The sequence below is a fragment of the Macrobrachium rosenbergii genome, chromosome 47 (assembly GCF_040412425.1).
Source record: "Macrobrachium rosenbergii isolate ZJJX-2024 chromosome 47, ASM4041242v1, whole genome shotgun sequence".
Taxonomy (NCBI): Eukaryota; Metazoa; Arthropoda; class Malacostraca; order Decapoda; family Palaemonidae; genus Macrobrachium; species Macrobrachium rosenbergii.
This window is the reverse complement of record NC_089787.1, coordinates 45685425-45703278: the sequence shown is the minus strand read 5'-3', so window position 1 is coordinate 45703278 and position 17854 is coordinate 45685425. Positions and strand designations below refer to the sequence as shown.

Sequence of the window (17854 nt, the reverse complement as noted above, 5' to 3'; positions counted from 1 at the left end):
AATCTACGAACTTTTACAAGGCAAATCTAAGATTATGTCCCTTTTTCTTTTCTTTTTTTGCATCCCACTGAGATTTCTTTGATCTTTAGAAAAGAACATTAAAAAATTAATAAGTTTACATGAAACTCAAGTCAAAATAGAAGTTCTGCCCAAATTACAGGCTCTTTTTATAGCTTTTTTTTTTTATATAAACACACATGTAAATACAAATAAGCTTCTTACAATCTTGCTTGAGTGGAGCTGCTGGATCTGTAAGAGACAAATCATACTGGAGGTCACATACACACTGAGGCACCTGAGGTCCACTGCCATCTTCATCATTAATATGGTTCCTGAAGGCTGAAAAAAAATAATTAATTTTAACTTCAACCTTTACTTGGCATTCAATTAATCATATTTCGTGGAAAAACAATTGTATTTTGACAGGATGGGGGATGTTTATAATGATAGCTTTACAACTATTGACAAGTCTATATATGATTGTCTCTTGGACAGGATTAGTACGGCTCAGTCACAGGATTCAAAAGCTTCAGTTGTTACTTGTGGAGACTGCAATGCAAAGCCCAGCGAGTGGCTTAATTAAAATTCCACAGATCAACTCAGCCGGTCTGCTCTTGAGTCCTGTGTATCCCCCGATTTTGTCCAGCAAACTGAGAAAAAGTAAAGTTATGTATACCTTAATTTAATCAGACCACTGAGCTGATTCACAGCTCTCCTAGGGCTGGCCCAAAGGATTAGATTTATTTTATGTGGCTAAGAACCAATTGGTTACCTAACAACAGCTTATTGTGGAATCCGAACCATGTTACAATGAGAAACGAATTTCTATCACCAGAAATGAATTCCTCTAATTCTTCATTGGCCGGTCAGAGAATCGAACGTGGGCCAGCAGAGTGCTAGCTGAGAACAGTACCCACCCCTCCAATGAGGAACTAGCAAACTGAGGAACCCACACACATTTCTGGTAATAGATTAGACTTCATATTCACACAGTTCCAGCTATTGCCATGTTCAAGGTCTGCAAGTATAAGGTATAGGCCCTTCCGATCAATGCACCACTGAGATGGACATAACTGTCAATCAGTATATTTCTAAAGCCACCATTGGAAAACAGTCTGGCTGATATCTAGAGCCAACTGGGATCACATTACTGAAGCTTGAGGGGTACTTAATATTTCTAATCCTATATCACATCCAGATCCCAAGAAGAAGTTAAATGAAATGCTGATGGCTATATTAGTAAGGTATGTACCTATAAAGGCCATTAAATTTAGGGCAAATGACCAGCTATGGTTTGATGATACATGTAAATGAGCTTACCATGACAAACAGGTCCAATTCAACACATGGAGACAAGATCGTTCACATAAAAATTACACCATTTTTATCTATGGTGCATCACTATACTGTGACTTGAAATAATAAGTAAAAATTGACAGTGATGTATATGAGTAAGACTATTGATCAAAATACAAAATTGATTAAAATGGGTGCTTTCGACCATTTGCACGACATTTCCCTTCAGTTGGCTGAAGAGCACTGTTATGCAAACAGTTGAAAGGCTCCCATTTTAATAATTTTTGTATTTTGATAAATAGTCTTACCCATATGCATAACTCTGGATTTTTACTTATTACACCATTTTTGTTGAGTCTCACTGTGCTGCAAACAGAAATTACCATATAGCTGAGCAAAATTACAGTAATTCATTAAACAGGAAACTTGAAGGAATTACTCAGCCTCATCTGAGGTGGACCAAATTTTGGGTCAGGCTCGTCTTCCATTCCACCTCTACTAACAGATGAAACAGAGTTATGGTGAAATTGAACCATCTAATTTTTCACAGAAATTACTTTAAATATGAAAATGTTGCCCATAAAGATATGGCTTTATTTCATTTTAGCGTTATAAATTGGTGGCGAGACCGTGAGAATTAAATTCATGGTTACTGACCTAAGGAAACCCAGTTGGTGAAAAAAATTGATAAAAGAGGGTAGAAACAGAGCGCCTGCTCTCTCTGCTTCAATGAGCTTTTGAAGTTGAGCAATCAGCTGAGATTGTCCCTCTCCCTGATACTTGTCATCCTGAACCTATTCTTACAAAATTTGCATTTCACTCTAGGGATGTTAAGAAAATTCTTGATAATCTTGATAGCAGGTGTGGAGAAGATCTTGATGGTTTCTTCCCCTTGTTTTTTATAGAGGTTTCTATTGTGTTGGCTCCCAAGATTAGTAGATTCTTAAGATTTTTATGTCGATGAGTACTGTATCTTTGCAGATGAGCACAAGCTTAGTAATACAGTGTCTGTTCCATAGAATGGCATACTGTAACTACTGGCCAATTTCTATTCTCCCTGTGCTCTCCAAAGTTGGAGAAAAACTCATTTTTAAGCCAGTACATAAAGTAATCCTTCAATTATCCGGATTAATAGAGCCATAGGTCTGTCGGATAAAGGTATGATAAAAATCTAGGGTGTTCAAGAAACAACTCCATTGCCTTCCCTCACCTAACCTTGTCAATATCACACAACTGTAAACACTCAGTATGCTTATAAACAACACCATCACACTTTAAACGGGAAAATTTATGCAAAAGACAGTCATCTATCTTTTTTCCCTATATCTGAAACAAAATATACTGTATAAATACACTTTGAAAAACGCAACACCTTTTTCTCTCTCATAAATGACAGTTCAGTACGCAGGCAGCCTACCTGTGTTTACCCACAGCCTAACATGGTTTTATCACCATTAATGTATTTTTATACAGCAACTTTAGCAGTTGTTACCATATTGTATTACCATACATGAGATATAAAATGTGTATGTGTGAACTATTGACCTAGGCTAGCCTAGGTGTTACACTCACAGTACTGTATCCATCTGCATAAGTCAAATAGGCTATTAGAGCTGTATTTAGGATAAAGGTTATGGTAATGAAACTGTTATTTTACTTACAGATTCCATTTAAAGTATACTGTATCATCTTATTTCATCATCATCGTAATATGTATACAAAAACACCAACCGTCCGTCTGCCATTTGTAATATTTATGTTTTCTGAATCAGCTGATTGAGCCTACTATGAACAGATGTTCACAATGCCATCTGTTGAATGCATGCATATGTATGTGCATGCTGTCACTCTTTTTGCTTTCTTTGATTTACTTTCCATTACAAGTTTAGTAGACTCTAAGTATGATTATCACTCTAAGCATGATTATCACACCAATCATAACAGTACATAAGAGAATATTTTATCACAGTTGATATTTCATCTCTAATCTCTTTAAAAATATTTAAAATGCAAACTTCATATGATGGTAGATTGGTTATTGGCCCTACGGAAAAGGCTGAACTACTTTATCGAGCTTTTAAAGCTAAGCTGAGGATGTCCTGCTCCCTGATACTTGTCATCCTGAAAATATTCTTACAAAATTTGCATTTTGCTCCAGGGATGTTAAGAAAATTCTTGATACACATAATCTTGAGAGCTGGGGTGAAGATCCTAATGGTGTCTTCCCTTTGTTTTTTAAAAAAGTTTCTAGTGTGTTGTCTCCCAAGTTACTATATTCTTAAGATTTTTATGTCAATGTAGTATCTCTGCAGATGAGCAAAAGCTTAGTAATACTGTACAGTGCCTGTTCCAAAGAGTGGCATATCTGCAGACTGCAGTAACTGCAGGCCAATTTCTATTCTCCCTGTGCTCTCCAAAATTGCTGAAAAACTTATTTTTAAGCCACTATATAAGTATGTGGAATTTAAAGGATTGTTAGATGATAGTCAATATGCATAAGGAAGCAGTTAGGTACCCTGATGCTCTTTTATACTTGACATACCATTTGCAAGAGAACCTTTATAGGGGTTTTGAGTGCACTGTAATTCAAATAGATTTTAGTGCTGCTTTCAATTTAGTATATCACAAGGCACTTATTGATAAACTTCAGAATCTTGAAGTGGGTGGATATGTTTTAGGATCACTTCAAGATTTTGTTACAGGTTACAGGTAGGCAGCAGTGAGTTGCTGTTGATGGGATCTTTAGCGGAACGAGACCTATTGTGTCAGGAGTTCCAGAGGGTAGTGTTCTTGGTCCACTATTATTTTTAGCGTATACAAGTTACATGGTTGTTGGGCTGGAAAACAAGATTGTTCAGTATGCCACTCATACAACACTTGTGGGTGTAGTTAAGTCTCCACTTATAAGAAATGAAGCTGTCCTCAGCCTCAATCAGGACATGGACTGGATCAGTAAATGGTGTACTCGGTAGGGTATGAGGCTCAACTCCAGTAAAACAAAATCTATGCTGATTAGCAGATTTCATATAGATCTTCCACCCCATTCTCTTCTTCAGCTAGAGAGGACTTTGCTGAATGAGTCTGAAGCTTTAATTATTCTAGGCTTCACTTCTGACTCACATCTGACTTTTGAGAAATATCTAATGAAAGTTTCAGTAAATGCTGCATAAAAGTTAGATATTGTTCGTAAGGCCTCATATACTGTATTTATAGCTGGTAAAATTAATGCAACCTGCTTTATGCCAATTGTCCTTCTTTTACTGAAATATTGTTCTTTGGTGTGGATGTCTGCTTCTGCCAGAGATTTATCTCTTTTAGATAAAATGGTCTGTGGTGGTAGGTTTCTGTTTCCTAATATTAGCAGTTATGACTTGGACCATCAACGGATGGTCTCATTTGTCACTTTTCATAAGTTGTATTTTAACAGAGATCCTTCACATTCACTATTGATCCCTGAGCCCCTTTTCCTGCCAAGAGCAACCAGATTCGCTGAACAGCAACACCAATATGCAGTAAATGTGCCTCGCTGTCAAACTTCCTAGTTCTAGAGGTCCTTTATTCCTCCACCATTGGACTGTGGAACAGCCTCCCAGAGGATGTTGTGCAATTGGAAGTTCAAAAGTTCAAGCAAAGATGCAATGCATTACTTCCCTAATACAATTCAACTTGTATTTTAATATTGTACTTACATTTGTATTTTTTATTAATTTGCTATTTTATGTTTTTTTAATAACTGATCTCCGCTTTCTGTATTTCCCAGTACCTTCTCTTACTTCTTTCGAATGAACACCATATTCTTTAGAAGCTTGAATTTCAAGTCAATGGCCCCTTTGCCCTTGCTCCATATGAATAGGGTTAATCTTCTGAATAATAATAATAATAATAATAATAATAATAATAATAATAATAATAATAATAATAATAATAATAATGATACTGTATCATAAACATAAAAACACAAAACCAAACAAACTCCAAGAAGTTTACAACACCAACCAGTGTGTGCATGCATATGTACACAAGTGTTGCCATTTTTATGGTTTGCTTGATTTACTGTACCGTAATTCACTACAAGTTTAGTTGACTTTAAGTAGGATTATCAAGCATATCATAACAGTACAGAAGAGAATGTTTTATCACAGTTGATATTTTATCTCTGATCCACCATAAAAATATTTAAAAAGGGATTTTGACAAAGGAAAAATCTATTTCTGAGGGAGGCCCCATGTCACCCGGTGAAATTCCATACTAACACGAATTTCTAGGTATAAATATTGCTAAGCATACCAGAGAAAAATGCTTTCGGAATGCTGGGTTACTACCCGAATCGATCGACTTCCATATGGAAGGCGTCGGTATAACAAGAATTTAGTGAAGGAATCACAACCACAGAGCCACACTCGACAGACATCCCCATGTCAAATCCCGGAGAAGAGCGAGAGAGCCGTTCCAGCCCCCACGCTCACCCGCCCGCCAAGCGGCGACTCCAGCGCCACCTACACCATTCCAGGCTAGCACCACCCCTGGGCTTGGCATGTGCAAGAAGGGGGGGAAACCAGGCCCTGGGAGGGTCACCAGGTGACATGGGGCCTCCCTCAGAAATAGATTTTTCCTTTGTCAAAATCCCTTTTCTGAGCTCGGCCCCATGTCACCCAGTGAAATAGTAACAGAGAATCATGCCAAGACTGCAAAGCTAAAAAGGGAAAAATTATTAGAACAAGGTGATTTGAACAAAAACACATGCTATGAAAAATAGATTTAAGTGCAAGAAGGGGAGGGAGTACTAGACTAGACAGGGAGGGTCACCGGGTGACACGGGACCTTCCTCAGAAATAGATTTTTCCTCTGTCAAAATCCCTTTTCTGAGTCCAGTCCCGTGTCAGCCGGTGAAATAGTGATAGAGAATCATGCCAGACTGCTACTACTGGAAAACAAGGGTAACCTGAAGAAAGGCAAAATTGCTTAATAGTTTAATTAAAGAATCTCTTCCATGAAGCAAGAATACTTAAAAAGTAAGGCAACTTAACTTTAAGGCACGCAATAAACTTAACACTACCAAACACTGGTCTCTGACTGATGGGTAGAAAACCTCAAAAATCTTAAAATTACTTAAAAGTAGTGAAACATGAAATGTGCACAGAACAAGAAATACAACTTTAAAACTATATATGTAAACTTAGGCTTAAACATGTAAGAGGCAAGACTAATGAAAATAACACATAAATATCCGAATTAAACTGGAGCCAACAAAAACTGTCAATTACCCATAAGCAAACAATTATGGCTAATCAGGTTGCAGTTTTTCCATCCTTAAAACACAAACATATCAACATGAAGAGCTAGGCAGTGAGGCACTCAAACTACCAGGAAAACAAGCAGAAAAGCAAATGAGGTGGCCGGGCGGGGGAAAAGGAAGTATATAATTATTTAATGTGGGAGATGACACTTCCTGCTGCAGTAGAATATTTCAGGCCAGGTGATTTTTAAATAGTGGGCGTTTAAACACTGAGGTGATTTCAACCCGTATATTTGATGCTCTGAAAGTCCATATTATGAAATAATTAGTAGAAGTAGCCACTGCTCGAATATATGAACTTTAGGAAACTGAGTCTGGGTTAGCTTGTTTAATGAAATACAGAATCTGTTGTCTTATACCATTAAGGAAAGAGTACCACCTTTCTCCCTGATAAAGGACCCGACTTACTCTGTGGGTTCAGAGATAAGATTTAAGTGTATGGACTGGACATAAAGATTGATCTTGAGGAAGGAGCGCACCACCTTCCAGAGACCACCTGTCCTGTGGATGCCCGTTTTTAGCTAAAACTAGGGTCAGGGGAGAGGAGGACTTCTCCGGATGGGAGGAAGTTAACAAAATTACCACCTCTAGTGGAGGCTGACGGCTCTGAAATTCTAGCACCTGAAGCCAAACTAGAGTAAAAATAAGGTTTTTCTTAACAGATCTTGATAAGAGCAATTTAAGTTATCCAACTCTGGCCTTGTAATTTAAGGACGTCGTTAGAAACCAAGTAACGAATGTGGACGTGAAACTGGCCTCAGACGAGCACATGCTCTGGGGATGGATGAAAAATAAGAATCTGTAAGGTCAATTTTAAAGCCGTAAAGAAATACTTTCTTCAATGCCGACTTGACTGTGGTAATAGTGGCCGGAGCCAGGCCTTTCTCAAACAGTGACCTAAAGAAGGAAACTCCTAAATTGAAATGCGTCATAATTTTGGCTTCAGAAGCTTACTCAGAGAGGAGGCTAACTTCTTGACTGCTGAGGTCATATTGCTAATAGTAGAATCTCTTTTATCTGATTCTAAAAACAGAGTGTTGACAGGGTCAATGTTTGCTCCTTTTGAGCTACGAACTTTATAAAGTCCATAAAGCTGAGGCATCTTGAATCCTTGAGGAAACTGACACAGTCTTGGTTTGTACTGTCTGGGTCAGAATGGGCTTGGGAATCCGAAGACTCCGCAAGCCCAGTTCCTGAAGGAGAGGAACCAATTTGCTCTTCGGCCAATAGGGGGCTACCAGAGCTGGTTGACCTTCGAATGTCCTCAGTTTGTGTAAAACTTTCAGCAGCAAATTTATTGGAGGGAACAGATAAATTCTCTCCCAACTTTTCCCAAATCTACTGTCATTGCGTCTGTGGCGAACGCCTGAGGGTCCAGGTTGGGGGCTACGTAACAGGGGAGCTTGAAGTTGCTCTCTGTTGCGAACAGATCCGCAGGTCAGGACGGCGGCAAATCCACTGAAAGATTCTCGTCCAGGGACACTCCGTCTCCAGCGGAGTAGTCCTGAACCAGAGAATCGCCACCGTTCGGACGTAGCCTGCCGGGTGGGTGGCTGACAGGTGCCAACCGTGCTTGTTCGCCAGGGGAAGATGGCTCATTACTTGGTTTACTGCGACCTGATTTGGAGCACGCCCCTGTTGATGCAATGAACCACCACTCGCGCTGTCTAGCACCAACCTGATATGAATCCGATTGGGAGAGCGGATTTTTCTTCAGCGTCAGAAAAGACCGCCATGGCTTCAGGGTGTTTATATGGAACTGCTGAAACATTGTGGACCACGTTCCTGTACTTTTTGTTTTGGTGAATATCCCCCCCAGCCGCTTAGAGAAGCGTCTGTGTGGATAACTAGTGCCGGAGGGGGAAACTGAAGTGGGACTGCTTTGGACAGGCCCTTGACTGTGGTCCAAGGTGAAGCCTTGTCTTTAAGATCCGAGGATAGGAGACCCTGTCCCTGAGCTTGGTGTTTGCTCGGCTCCGCCACACCCTGTTTATGTCCTTTAACTTGGCTTTCAAGAGCAGGTCTGTTACTGAAGCAAACTGGAGAGACCCGAGGACCCTTTCCTGGGACCGGCGGGATGCTGACTGATTTTTGAGAAACCTCTTGGTGAGAGACGCTATCTCTTTCCTCTTGGAAGGAGGGAGAGACAGGTAATGGGAGGACAGGTCCCACTGAAGACCCAGCCATTGAAACCGAGACTCCGGAGTCAGGCGGGACTTCTCCCTGTTCAGCTGAAAACCCAATGACTCTAGGAAATTGGTGACTATGGACGTGGCTTTCTGACACTCCGGCACAGTTGGAGCCCAGATTATCCAGTCGTCCGATGCGCTGCTAGGAGATTCCTTGCAGGACGGAGCTGCTGTACTACCGTATCCGCCAACGGTAGATATCCTGGAGTGCAATGTTCGAACCGAAGGCATGACCCCTGAAGGTAGGCTTGGTTCCCGAGTGCGAAACCGAGGAACTGAGAAAGTTCCGGCATAACTGGAATGATAATAAGCGTCTGAAAGATCGATAAATTGGTAGCGGCTCCGGAAGTAAGTCGGACCTGAGCTACCCCGTAAGCATCTGAAGCAATAGCATTTATGTACAGATTTAGGCGCGACAGATCCAGGATCACTCTTAGCTGATCAATTTTTGGAACAATGAATAGCCGCAACGAAAATTTGGGTACCTTGCTTTCTTTATTGCTGCGTTTGTTGAGCAATCCCTTTTATAATCCTGTAGGATTGATGTGGGTGGCTGTTAAAATCTGTTTGGAGGGGGAGGATTGCTTGATCCCAGCTCCACCCCAGTCCATGGACTGTGCTGGCATGTGCCCACAGGCTGAAGGTCCACTGGTCCCTGAACCAATACAGGCGACCTTCTGTTTCTCAGTGGGAGGGAGCGGGTTTGTTCCCTCTACCACGTCCTCTCCCCCTTGGGGTGGTGTTGGATTTTCCTCTGTAGGGGGCCTTGCCCCTTCCTCCCCTTGCCACCCTGTTGAGGCCGTGAAAAAATCCACGACCTTCATATGTAGGGTTGTATGCTGGTGAGGATATGAGAGCGCCGCTGGTTGAACTCAAAACATACTGCTGAGGAGTTGCTCACTAAACTAGAGTAGGCGCCAAAGAGGTCAGCTTTTCCACAGTGAAGGTGGGCCAGGTGATCACCCAGAGCTTCGTTACTTCCTGGGAATACCAGGGAAGTAGGGTCTGTTTCCCTCAATTGAGGAAAGGGGTTCCCATCGAGGCATGCTCGGGTCGTGGCCAGAGCAATTTTATCCATACAAGGAGTGGGAAGATCTTCACCTAGGGTGAACATCATTGAAATTGCCCTTGAGAAAGGGGTCAATTTGTGTTCTGCACTCCGTCAGAGTCGTGGGAGAGCACGACTGGGCAGTCTCTAGGGATGACAGTTTCCCTAGGAGCCTTGTCTGACGAATCAGGCTTCTTCCGGTAAGAAAAGCCTCCTAAGTAGCCAGGATAAGGGCAAAGAGATCGGGGAAGAACTCAACTCCTCAACCGTCCTAAAATGCCCAGACCCGTCTAAGGTGAGTTTGCCATCATGTTGGATGGCGGTCTGCCGAACCGCCAAGGGTTTCCGACATCAAGCGGCGGAGGTCCGCGGTGTGGGGATAAATATAACGGTTCGGCTTTAGGTTGGCGAGCCAAACCTTCCAGTACACTGTCATAAGTGGCAAACTTTTGAATCTTCTCAAACCTCGAGTCCTAGATCCTCGTGAACTGTTTGTACAGTTCAGTCAGCCAGGGCTTGTGCGTCAAGAGGCTGGGAGGAGGGCTTGGTTTTGCAGCCCTCTTACTCGCGCCCTTGCCGGAGCTAGACTTACTCCGGAGGCTACCGGTCCCTGGGACCTTAGCCTTGGCGGGAAGAACAATGCCTTCTTAGAAAGGCGAGGACTTATACCCTTCGCCTTCCATGAAGTCTTCAACTTGGGGATAGCAGGCCAGACTCTATCACCCAAAGAAGAAGACTTCAAAACCTGAAAAAGATGACATAGTGATAGATCAGGAGTTAAACAAGAGGTCGCCCCAACCTCCTCCTTACCTCTCCGCACACCTGGTCTACTCCGTATTCATAGGTTCAAGTCGAGATTTGGTCACGACCAGCATCCTCCGAGACCTCGGCGTACAAAATGTCCACTTGAGGTGGCTGGGTCGCATCGAGGATCTGCTGGATAATAGGGGTGGCAAGTTCTTCCGGAACTGCTGCGGCCACCCGTGCGCCGGGGTAAAGCAGATCCCTCAACCTGGCGTCGAGGACGTAGGGCTTCCCCGACGGAACATTTCTGCCGAACCCAGCCACCCAGGCCCGGAGGGATTCCAAGGCAGACTTCTTGGAATTTTCATCCGCCTGCAAGAAACCTGTGGTTAGTCAGGAATGCAAAGACGACGGAAAGATATAATCAGCGTAGCATTGTGAGAGCATGGACCGGAAGAAGACTTCCACTTACCGACTCGTCTTGGATGGTTGAGAAAGCGAAACAAACCCTCACAGCCATCGGGGTGCCAAACAACCAGGTGCCGTCTGGCGGACGCTGTAGCGTGGGTCCGACACACTACGATGCCCGTAGGATTTGTTGAAGGGAGGCGGTACACGCGGCTCCTCACAACGAAACAGTCTGTAAAGGTAACAGTACATGAACCTCACCTCCTAAGCAAAATAAAGCGACTGCAGGCAGAAACTCAACTAACGGAATACTCCGGTGTAGAAGAACTACCAAATAAAAATTGGGCCAATAAGCTTTAAATGCAACGAGCGGAAGTTTAAGGATTCATACCCCGGAGGACTCCGGGGAATGAAGGAACGAGAAACCAGGAACCAACCATAAGGGCTGCCAGAAAAATAACGGCGGAGCCCAGGTGTAGGATGGAATCACGTAATGGTAAAACAATCATCATCAATAATAACAATAAATTATAATAATAATAACAATAAACAAAATTAATAATGATGGTAGCCTCAGGTCGAATACTAGCATTACATGGAACCATTTCACTATCCCGCCGGAATGAATGGGTAAAGAAACAATGTTCTGTATAAATGAGACTACACCTATAAACCCAAACTTAGCAGCCAGTGGGAGGCAGTGAACAGGATCCGGGCTGCGCTCGAGCAAGCGAACCACCCACCCCCTGCAAGCGGCTGAGGACGACATGGGAGGGGCGAATCTCTCAACCAATAGGAGAAGTCCTGACTCCGGAGAAAGACACCATCTAAGCGTCACCGCGATGTAAGGCTGAGGAGTAGTGGAGAAGAGATAGGCTACCAGAGGGAGAGGAGACAGAGGAGAACATGATACCCGCTCAGCTGTTCCCTTCCCAAAGACTTGGAGGAGAGCCTACTCAGGGAGCTGCAGCCCCCAAAGCCCAGCATCTCTAGGCGTAGCCTAATAAATCAACCTAGCAGTTGGGAGGAGAGAGGGTGCAAAGGAGAGGAGTAACCAACAGGGAGAAAAATTTTCAAATGCCGAGCCAGCAAGAGGAGCGAGCAGGGGATAAGAAAGCGACTGAGCCTAGAGGAACACGACCAAGAACTGCGATTCACTCCAGGAAATTGGGGGAGGAAGAGAGGACTAAGGGGCTCACTCCCTGACCCTAGCGGACCCTGAGGAACAGCAACCAAACCCTCAACCTGATCCTCCACACCCAGGGCAGGGATGGAGCCTACACTACGACCATCACAGAAAATAAAATTACGTTCACAGGAAGTGTAGCCCTACTTACGAGAGTAATTCAAAACATTTATAAGAGGGCTCATCAGAAGGAGGCAAAACTACACAACAAAACAAATAAAACTAAAAACATTAACTCAATTTAAGAACATCTTCAAGGAATAACATAATAGCTGTAGGACCTAAATGAAAAGACTTCAGCCTGGTGGGAGTACAGGATGGGGCAACTCCTATGCAAACAAAAATAAGAGTGGAGGAGGCACCTCAGAACCTACCAGGAAGAATTCAAGGGCAAAAATCTAAATATATATATAGCGACTGGGAGAAAACTCCGACCGAAAGAACAGAAGGAGTCGCCTCGCGCTCGCCATGGCTGATAGGGGACGCCGTGCGTCATAGAAAGATCTCAATATGAAAATACGAGACCAAAACAGCCAACAATAGATCAAAGCCACAAGAAGATGGTACTTAACTTAGAGATGGGGAAAAAGGTGCTCGAAGCCGCCGTAGATGAAAAATAAATCAAATAAAGGGCGAGCACACAAAAAGCGAGCGAATCACGTGCTAGAAAATGGAATGAAGTAGGTGGCGCTGGATGTCGCCGTCCTAGCGGAGTCGTTGTTCGGGTATTGGGGCTATAACGACTCACCGCTCTTTTACGGGGTTTTGATAAGGAGAAGATCTTTCCGAGTATATTTCCGCAGTAGTAGTAGTATTTCACTCACCCTTCTTATTATACCGGCGCCTTCTAAGGCGGTCGACTGGGGTGAACCCCCAGCTTTTCCTGAAAAAGCTCTTTTCTCTGGTATATCTAGCATTGTTATACCTAGAAATTCGTGCTGTAATGGAATTTCACATTTGACACAGGACTGGATAGAAATAGATTTTCCTCTGTCAAAATCCCCGTCATAACTCTCTATACAAGCAGCCCAAAACAGCTGAGGCAACAATAACTTTAAGACAATGCACACAAATGATTACAGACCAATTTACAGGTGAAACGGCACCCAACAAAATAAAGTCTGGGCAATTGACATGAACTTAAAACTAAAGGAAAAGAGACCTTACGATAAAAAATCATTAAAACACATGGAGCATAAATAAAAAACAGATCCAGTACTTGCACAATCAATTCACAGCTTGTCAAAATACAATCACCAGGTATTGAATCAGGGCAATAGTAACATCAATTGCGCTGAGGAGCAAGGCAGTGAGGCATGATTGAACCGCATAAGATGAGTGAAGAAACAAATGGGAGCGAGCGGGCGGGAAAAGGAAGGAGATTGGGATTATTTGGGTGGGGGATGACCTCCCCACAGCCATACACAGCCATTCAGGGCTTGGTGATTTTTAAATAGTGGGCTTAAACACTAGAGTGATTCCATCCTGTATATAAGTAAGTTCCTTAAAATCCATGTTATGGAAATAATTGGTAAGAGAGTAACTACACTTGCGGATATCATGAACTTTGAGGACTGAATCCGGGTTGGCTTGTTAATAAAATAGGATTTGCTGATAACTATGGCGTTCGAGAAAGTTCACCACTCCCTGATAAAAAGAGGACCCGACTTGCACTGTGGAGTTCTAAGTAGGTAGGACCTCAAGAGTATGAACTAGAGCAAGGACTAATTCTACATATTGGAAGAACACCACCTTGAGAGGACCACCTGTATCCTGAGGTCTTCATTTTAGTAGAACCTTTGATCAGGAAAGAAGGACTTCTCCAGATGGAAGGAAATCACAACATGATATGCCTCTAATGCAATACCAGTGCAACAAGCCCAAGCTAACCAGAATAAGGTTTTCCTTGTTTGGGTCAGGTAAGAGCATATGAGTTAGCGTCAATATAAGAGGCCCTAGCAAACGTGGTTGAGGAACCGTAACAGAATGCGGCCAGTGTTATGGGTCTATAAGCAGCGCATACTCTAGGGATTGATAAAAGTATGAATCTAGCAAGGTCAAGTGCAGAAAACCATACAAGAAATACCTTCTTCAAGGCTAGTTTAGCTGTAGTAATAATTAGCTTGAACAAGGCCTTTTCCTTCAATGGCCTAAAGAAATATTAGCTAAGTTAGTAGTCATATTGTGACTTCAGATGCCTTAAAGAGGATATTAACTTTCTGACCGCTGAATCATATTGCCTGAAGTAGACTCTCTTTTATCCGATTCTAAAAACAGAGTGTTAAGCGGGGTCAATGTTTTCCCCTTGTGCTTAGCCGAGGCACACACAGAGTCCATAAAACTAGGGCTTTCTGAATTCTTAAGGAAGCTGACACAGTCTTTGTTTGTACTACTTGGGTCAGTCTGGGATTGGGAATCTGATGACTCCGCAACTTGAGCTCCTGAAGTATAGGAAACCAGTTGCTCTTCGGCCAATAGGGGGTTACTAGAGCCAGTTGGCCCTTGAATGACCTGAGTTTGTGTAGTACTTTCAACAGTATGTTTATTGGGGGAAACAAGTAAATTCTCTCCCAATTGTTCCAATCTATGGTCATCGCGTCCGTGGCATAAGCCTGAGGGTCCAGATTCGGAGCTACATAACAAGGGAGCTTGTGGTTGCTCTCCGTAGCAAACAGATCCACTTGGAGTCCCGGAACCCGGCGGCGAATCCAATTGAATGACTCTTCGTCGAGAGACCACTCCGACTCCAACGGAGTGGTTCTTGACAGGGAATCCGCCACCACATTCTGCACCCCTGCTAGGTGGGTGGCTGACAGATGCCAACCATGTTTGTTCGCCAGGGAGAAGATAGCTACCATCACCTGGTTTACGCGACCAGACTTGGAGCCGCCCCTGTTGATGCAAAGAACCACTACAGCGCTGTCCAATACCAGCCTAATGTGAATGTGGTTGGTTGGGCGGAGCTTTTTTAGGGTTAGAAACACCGCCATAGCTTCTAAGGTGTTTATATGGAACTGTTGGAACATTGTAGACCATGTCCCTTGTACTTTTTGTTTTGGTGAATACCCTCCCTAGCCGCTTAATGAAGCGTCTGTGTGAATCACCAGCTCTGGAGGAGGGAATTGAAGCAGGATGGCTTCCGACAGGCCCTGGCTGTGGACCACAGCTGCAGTCTCACCTTTAAAATCAATGGGATAAACGAGACTGTCTCTGAGCCTGACATTGGCTGCGTCTCACGCCACCGCTCTGTTTGTATCTTGCAACTTTGTTTTTAAGAGCAGGTCCGTCACTGGGCAAATTGCAGGGAGCCGGACCCTCTCCTGGGACCCGACGGGATGCTGCTGTCGCTAGAACTTCTTTTGGTAAAGGAGGCAATCTTTCCGCTTAGGCGTGGGAGAGGGATAGCCTGTGCGAAGACAGGTCCATTGGAGGCCCAGCCACGAAACCGGGACTCCAGTCAGCGGGACTTCCCCTGTTCAGCTGGGAGACCCTAACGATTCCAGGAACTTGATGACTATGAGTGGCCTTCCGGCACTCTTGAACTGTTGGGCCAGATTGCCCAATCGTCCGGAATGCAGCTGCCAGGAGATGCGGGACGGGCTGTTGAACTACTGTCTCCGCCAGCTTTGTAAATATCCTGGGGCTATATTGAGTCAGGCATGACTTTGAAAAGGAAGTGACGTCTCCCTAGCCTGAAGCCCAGGTAGGGAGAAGTTCCTGTCGGGCGTGATAGTAAGCATCTGAAAGATCGATAGAGTGGTAGCGGCTCCCGCGGCATGATAGAGTCGTGCTTGAGCCACCGTGAAGCATGCGGAAACTTATTAGCATTTTATATAGAGATTTAGGCAGCGACAGATCTAGAATCACCTTGCTGATCGGAACCTTTTCTTTGGGACCGTGGAACAGCCTGCCTTGGGGCTTGAGGTGCCTTACTTTCTTTATTGCTCTTGTTGAGCAGTTCCGTCACATAGTCCTCCAGGACTGTGGAGGAGGGTTGGTAGAACCTGATCAGAGGTGGGGGATCTTTGATCCAGCTCCAACGCAGACCCTTGGATACAATGCTGTGTGCCCAAGGACTGAAGGACCACTGGTCTCTGAACCAGTAGTCGACCGCCTGGCGATCTCAGTGGGAGGAAGCAGGTTTGTTCCTCTACCGCCAACTTTTCCCTTGGAGTGAGCCAGGCTTGCTCTGTGGGGCCGACCTCCTGCCCCCCCTTGCCCTCCTATTAAGGCCGTGAAAGACCCCCGGCCCTCATAGAAATCAAATTATGCGCGGAGGAGGCGTATGAGGAGTGCACATGAGAGATTAGGCTGGTTGGACCAGAACAAATTGTTGGGGTTTTGGTTGAGCCTTGGAGGTGGAGGTTGGCCCACCACCGAAGAGACTGGGACTGCCTGAGCGACTGTTTGATGAAGGGGTCATTTATGGCGGCAGCGCTTCAGACTTAGACTGAGAGGTACCAGACTCTGGGGTTTTCCGCTTGTAGGCGAGATGCCCCAACGAGCAGAGCTTTGGTTAGCTCTGGTAACTTAGCCCAGAACATGCCACCTCATCTGGGAACAGGTTAAGCCCCAGATAGAACTTTTCATGAGCTTGTTGGAAATCATGACGTATGGTGGCATCCGCAAAAATGAACTTGCGGCACTCCAACCTTGCCACCATAAAGTCATACAGGTCTGACTGAAACCCTGCTAACAGGGATTTAGCTAGAACCTGAAACAAGCGTTCTTCTGCGAAGGAGACGGCGGTTGCTTCCGTTATGCACAGGGAGCTCAAGGACCGGCCTAACCAAGACCGAGCATCAAACTCCGCCTTGAGCAAAGCTTCTGGGATCTTGGGAAGCTGCTCACTAAATTGGGAAGAACGCACAGTGGCGTCGAATTTACCTACTGTAAAAGTGGACGGGCGTCATTCCCAGAACTTCGTCACCTCCCGGGAATACCAGGGATGTGGAGTCTATCTCCTTAGCTGAGGCAAGGGTTTTCAAATCAAAAGCAAGCCTGGGCCGTTGCTAGAACGACCTTGTTAAGGCAGGGAGTGGGTAATTTGTCCCACAAGGAGAACATGGTGTAATTCCCCTTGAAAGGCGTCAACTTAGTGTTGTCAGCCTGCCACTCCGTAAGAGTGCGCAGGAGAGCAGACTGTGCTTGGTCTCTTGGGAAGATCACTGTTTCCTTAGGGACCTTATCCGGCGTACCCAGGCTTCCTCGTCAGCCCTAGCAGAAGCCTGGGTAAGAACAGGAGATCAGGAGGGAAAGCTCTAACTCACTCCAGGCGTCTCGTGCCAAGACCTTCGATTGTTAAGGTGTCTTAGGTACGCATTATGGCCTGAAGAACAACTCCGCAGGTTCCCTACAGTGAAGGGAGGAGGTCAGCCCGTATCAGGGATCTCATACTGTGGATCGGCTCCGCCCGGGCACTACCCACCAGTAGTGAATCATGGCTGTGAAGCTTCTCCGCTATTTTGGAGAGCTTCGCGTCAACCTCCGCCGAGAACCTCTCGAGCAAGGAATTAGCAAAGGCCTCAGGGTCAAAGGCAGGCTGGCGAGGAGAGCTTGGTTTAGATGCTCTCTTACTCGCGCCAATGCCCGAGGTTCCTAGTTTGCTCCCGGAGGCCACAGGTACTGTGACCTTGGCCTTCGACGGGGGGAAAGGAGATGCTTTCCGAGAAGACGAGGACTTATAG

At 44.5% G+C, this 17854-nt stretch overlaps 1 protein-coding gene across 4 annotated transcripts in view; it reads right to left on the bottom strand.

Moving 5' to 3' along the window:
* LOC136830825 (mucosa-associated lymphoid tissue lymphoma translocation protein 1-like) overlaps window positions 1-17854 on the bottom strand; it is a 255412-nt gene that overhangs the window by 28390 nt on the left and 209168 nt on the right. For all 4 annotated transcript variants that reach the window (XM_067090794.1, XM_067090797.1, XM_067090795.1 and 1 more), the window contains exon 13: window positions 223-339. In XM_067090794.1, coding sequence (XP_066946895.1) covers window positions 223-339 — 117 coding nt within the window. The remainder of the gene's footprint in view (window positions 1-222; window positions 340-17854) is intronic.